The following is a 6022-nucleotide window of genomic DNA, read 5'->3' on the forward strand; positions in this document are numbered from 1 at the left end:
ACGACGGAAAAAAGTAACGACCTAATTGTTCATTGTATTGTTTTAGTAATTTATTAAAGGTGGGTCCCAAAATATTTAAACTGGCCGTTTTTCCATCGGATTATTAAATTGTTAATGTGGGCCCACGTTCACTAACTTACGACGCAATTTTATCTTGTGACGAAAAAATAAACTTACAACTCGACCAAAAACGACGATTTTTTTCGTCGTTAATGGCTCAATTACGACGATTTCAGTTCAAAAACCGTCCTAAATGGCCAGATTTCTTGTAGTGATCCATGGACAGTGTCTCCACCGATTAAGTTCGATTCCCGCTTTTTACAATACTGGCTCGATAAAATCGGAAATTTTTAGAATCATGTTTTACATATATTAATAGTAAAATGAAATTACAAAAAGAGGAATTGAAGATCACAAACATGTTTAGCATGGAGCACAACCTGTTATTGTTCATACACCTACATACAACTATAGCTATGATTTTCGGTTACAATATAAAAAATATTCAGCCGCTATTAAAAGTAATGAAAAATGAATCAAAGCCACAGTATACAAGTAAAAGATTAATATGAATAAGTCGAAACAAAAAAGAAAGAAAGAGTGCAGTGTATATTACATAAAATCATCGAAATTCAAACTCTCAGGAATTTCAAACTTGAACATGTTGCTGCAGAAGCTATCCCTCTCATCCTCCGTACTACTGCCGTTAACAAATGTGGATGATGAATTCAGTGGTGTAGGAACGGAGCTCGATAAAGGCGTATTCGTATTCGATAATACCGAATCAAATTCGAATCCCTGGCTACCATTTATCATCTGCGGCATCACAATCTCAGACGCAATATTTCTTCTAGCTTGATCATCATTACCGTAATGTCCGTAATTTTGTTGCACCACAGGAGTTTGAATAGTTTGGTCCATATTTTGGTAATTAACCAAGTTCTGGTCCATTAGCTGTGCTTGATTAATAATCGAACTCATGTCGTTCATAGGATTTTGTAACAGGTTGGATTGGTTCAGTACTTGTAGGTTCTGATTATGATTCGACGACAAAAGATTTGCAAGGCTTAACACTAGTTCCGGATTCACCATGTTTTGAAGGCCTAGCAAATTCGCAACATTAAGCTGTGCAGATCCCAGAATTGTCGATAGGTTGAGAAAATCGAGACGAGGAGCATGAGTGACAGGATCCAGCCCCATATCAAGGAGCCTTTTTCGGATATGTGTGTTCCAGTAGTTCTTGATTTCATTGTCAGTCCTTCCCGGTAAACGACCAGCAATTGCAGACCACCTAATAAGTTGCATTACAGGTTGATTCGTTAGAATTAGTAGTTGAAATGTCTGTTTTTTGGAAAAATAGTGGTTGAAATATTTGGTCACTCAACTCAACTCCACTCTCTTTTACGTAAGAGCTATGTTTTTCTAATGCAAATTGATGTTAGTTAGGGGTTTAATAATTTGTACCAGGTCAACTTATAGCTAGTAGTGTAAGTGTGTAATTAATTAAGAATAATCTAAGTGATCAATAAACAAAACTTACTTGTTTCCCAGAACACTGTGGAGTTGGATTATAGTCTCTTCTTCTTCAAAAGAGAATCTACCTCTCTTGATATCAGGCCTCAAGTAGTTTGTCCATCGAAGACGACAACTCTTCCCACATCTCTGAAGCCCTGTAATCAAAAATATAAAACACCATTAGCAAATGTTCTCAAACTCTCGAACGAGAAAGATGCCTGTGTGCTTGAATATAATATAAAGATCCAGTAAGACCTTCTTCTAACACCTTAAGGTTTTAGATGAAATGGTTACTCGACAGTATGTCTGTGGACAGTTTACCTGCATTCTTGGGGAGGGTTCTCCAGTTTCCAGGTCCATGAGCTTCAATATACTGCATGAGTTTCGAATCCTCCTCTTGAGTCCAAGGACCTTTCTTCAGTCCATTCTTATCACAACAAGGAGCTCTTCCCATTCTGTTGTTACTTAGCTACTTGATTAAAGATTGACTCGAAATTAATGTATAAAACAAAGATGAGCTTTTAGTTTGCAACAGAGAAGCTGAATCAATTTGTAGGTCCAAACGAGAAGTTGATTCCTTCTATTTATAGAGCAAGAGTTGGAAACATTTAGAAAGTCAATCTATATTTGGCGCCGGCCTCTCTCTCCTCTCCTTTACTGCGCGTTTCACTTTGTATCCCTCCTTCTTAAATTACTTCTACATTTGACTTTTATTCGCGTATTTTCAGGTATATTGACCGCGTAGTTTTGTTTACTATTTTTCAAATGTTCTTTATGTGAATCAAAGTTTGAATTTTAAATTTTTATTTACAAAAGAAAATTTAAAAAAATAATTGACGAAAATTTATAGTCAATACACCTTAAAATACGTAGAATAATTAAATTGAACAAGTAAATTGGTATGGAAGGAGAATAATAAATTAACAATTAATTAAAATGAGGTTCATAATACTACTTGGAATAGTAGATAAAACATTAGATTAGTCAAATAAAATGTGATTATATATTTTGTGAAAGGTGGCACTATATGGATGGCTTGGTAACACAAAATAGTAATAAAATTTGGACTTGTTGGTCGGTATAGGTAGTTGGATCCACTACCAATTATAAAGAAAAAAATCTTTGCTTTGCTTGTTTAAGTTGTTTCTATTGAAAAGTTTATTATCATCAAATCAACAAAACATAGTTTCCTTTAGTTGTTTACGTGGGGCTTTCATCAATATCAACTCTACAAGGTTAAGTTTCATTTTCATGTTATAATGGCCACTTTTTGGACATTAAGTACAACTAATTTGGTCGGATTCGAGACATTGAGGAGCTTCTGTTGGAAGAAATCTACCTATATATATACATACATAGCATAATACCTAGAGTTGAATTTTAACCAAGACAAGATATGTATAAATACATAAAGTGCTTATACATCATTTTCATATTGCGGGTGTGTTCGGCAAATCTTATAAGTCAACTTATTGGCTTATAAATTCGTAACAGCTTATTGACGAGTGTTTGTCAACCCAATTTATAAGTTGAATTTACAACGTATAAGCTTTATGTTGAATGTTAGTAACAACCTACTTTTTCTTAACTTATTTTTATTTTTCATTTTTTCATTAATTTTAGTTTTAAAATATATTTTTTTAAATGCTAATTAAACTTAAAATATAGGAATTAAGATAATTATATTTAAAAATAATTTATTTTAGTTCTTTAAATAAAAAAAATCAAATTTATAAATTAAATTATCCAAACACTTGTATAACTTATAAGCATTTATCAACTTATCACTTATCAGCCACTTATTCGATTTAAGTCATAAATTACTTATTTTCAGATCGTCCAGACGGGCACTTTACATAAACTATTGTTGTGCTAAGTATTTTGTTATATTTGTACATTTTTGTGAAATCTTAAGTACCTCCGAACCTTAATTATTTGGAAAAAAATCGTCCAACTTTTTATAAATTGAGGTCGAGATTTTAGAGTGTTAACATCCCAAGATCTTGTCTTCAATTTTAGGTGCATGCACCGCTGTAATCGGGGAAAAATGCTAGAGACATCAAATATTATTATAAAAAAAATTTTCAAATATTTTATAGATGATAATTTTCTTCATAATAATATGGGATCCCGCGTGTATTTATATGCGACCACGAATTAAATTTTGACACTTATCATGTCACGTTATTTTATAATTATTTTTGTACAAATTTTGGATTCCTTAACATTACTCTTAATCGGGAGGTCATTAGTTGATCTGCGTATAAACTGAAAACTGGTTATCTAAAAAATATCACTTGATTATTTATTTATTTTCATTTAATATTTTTAATTCAGATATACTAGCTCGTCCAATTTTTCGACAAGTAATTCAATAGAAGCATCGCTCGATTATTTTTTCTCATTTAGTATTCGAATTCTTATATAGTACAACTTTCTTCGATATTGACAATGTCGCGTATGTATTATATAGTTAAAAATTCTGCATGTGAATGATATAAATGACACGTAGGTACGTTCATTAGCGTAATAGCGTGTGTAATTAAGTAATTAAGTTATTAAGTGGTAAATCTGTGATGAGGTCAGCCTCGAGATTTTGCCACGTTGCCCCTAAATCTGGTTCTTGAGGAGCATGCATGCTAGTCAAATTGCAAGCTGTTATGTGATCCGACACCTTTTTAGCTATTCCTGTGGTCAAATTGACATAGTATAAAATAAAAAGTGCATATATGACCTCTGCTAAGCTTTATCTGATTCATGTGTGAACATGTATTGTACATTACACACACTACTATTGTACATTACACATACTACTTCATAAGTGATCCGTTCGTTAACATAATATTGTAATTGATTATAATATTTGTTAGCAATCATAACGAAACGTGTATTAAAAAGTATAAGATCATATTTAGACCTTTATCGGATACCTTAACAATGTAATAATATGAAGATAATTATTATTTCTCAAATAGACCGTTTGTGATCCACTATTCATCTAAGTTTGAGATTTATGAGCGAGGAGAAAATCACATAACAATTAGATCATAATTAGGTTCTAGATCAACAATTAAATTAAAACAAATTTTGCTAATCTCTCTAGCTATTCAGAGAGATCAGTCGTGGTCATTGGCAAAGACATTTGTCTCATGATCCGCCTCCTACATAACGATCCTCCACAAGATTTTGGTCAAATATTATTATAATCATCAAGGAGAACTACTGTAACACATAATCCTTATCTACTAAAAACTTTACTACAAAGTCAAATTTAATCCCGTTAAGTCGCCATCAATTGATTGCCTACCATGTTTACTAATTGTTCCATATATACCAAGTGATGTGGTACTTTTATTTTCTACTATGACATGAGATTATTGGTAATATTCTAGTTATATTAAATACGGGTTTAACTATTTAAAATGTACACATATTCAATGTTTGGTTCCCTGGCCTGATGTCCTCAAAGCAATTTCAATCTTCTAGAGTAACGAATGTAAATTTTTAAACTCTTGTTATACGAAATGGGGGACATGTAAGATTTAATTTATTATCCGAATTGAACGCTGATATCAGCTTGTTTACTATTTGTAACCACTCGTAATTTAAAACTAAACGAAAGAAATTGTCAGTTTGAAATTTAGATCAAACTAGCTTTACAACCGGTGTCATGAACGGGTCTTTATTAATATTTTTATATTATTTAAAATTATAATGAATTTTTTTTTGAATTATTATCATATTAGTATATAAATATTTGTTGCTGGCGGCATTCAAAGATGAATATTGTGTACTGTATAAATAATAATATAAATAACATGTGTGAGTTTGAGTAGAGTATAATCTTTTATTATTTGAATTTAACGGTCCTTTTAGTATTTGAATCTAACGGTACTGATAACTTGATTAAAAAGAACTGGCGGTTATAAATGAGGATAACTAAATCAACCAAAATAAATAAATCATACTAAATTATACTTCATTACAATTATTATAGTATAGTATAGATGTTCATAAAGAAATACTCCCTCCGTCCCATATTACGTTTACCGTTTTGACTTTTTACACTATTCATGATAATCAATTGAATACTAATTTACGTCTAATCTATAAAATCAAATATAATCATGAGTGATTTTGCTGGATTCGTATTAAGTATTTTAATACAATGAAGTTTTTATATTTAATACTAATACGAAATTAAAGATATTAACAATTAAAAGTGTGCATTGGTAAAGGTGTACAATACAAATAAGGAAATATTTTCAGGGATGGAGAGAGAGTATATATTAGAAAGTTGTGGGTTAAACTACGCCACATATATACTCGTCTCCATATACAGTAAAACCTCTGTAAATTAATACTCGATTAATTAATAATCTCTCTAAATTAATAATTTTGTCCGGTCCCGACTTGGGCCAGTTCAAAAAATGATCAATTTCGATAAGATAATAAGATAATAATTTTTTTGAAAACCCTGTATAAAAATATGGTCCCAATAAAACTA

At 31.3% G+C, this 6022-nt stretch overlaps 1 protein-coding gene across 1 annotated transcript; it reads right to left on the reverse strand.

The window, feature by feature from the left end:
• Nucleotides 1-517: 517 nt before the first annotated feature.
• On the reverse strand, nt 518-2136 carry LOC141711521 (transcription factor MYB41-like). Its single transcript, XM_074513995.1, has 3 exons — nt 1837-2136; nt 1541-1670; nt 518-1291 (listed from the first exon to the last, which is right to left on the reverse strand). The coding sequence occupies exons 1-3, from the start codon at nt 1967-1969 to the stop codon at nt 613-615; spliced, it is 942 nt and encodes a 313-aa protein (XP_074370096.1). The 5' UTR covers nt 1970-2136; the 3' UTR covers nt 518-612.
• Between the last annotated feature and the right edge of the window lie 3886 nt (nt 2137-6022).

The sequence above is a fragment of the Apium graveolens genome, chromosome 3 (genome assembly GCF_009905375.1).
Source record: "Apium graveolens cultivar Ventura chromosome 3, ASM990537v1, whole genome shotgun sequence".
Taxonomy (NCBI): domain Eukaryota; kingdom Viridiplantae; phylum Streptophyta; class Magnoliopsida; order Apiales; family Apiaceae; genus Apium; species Apium graveolens.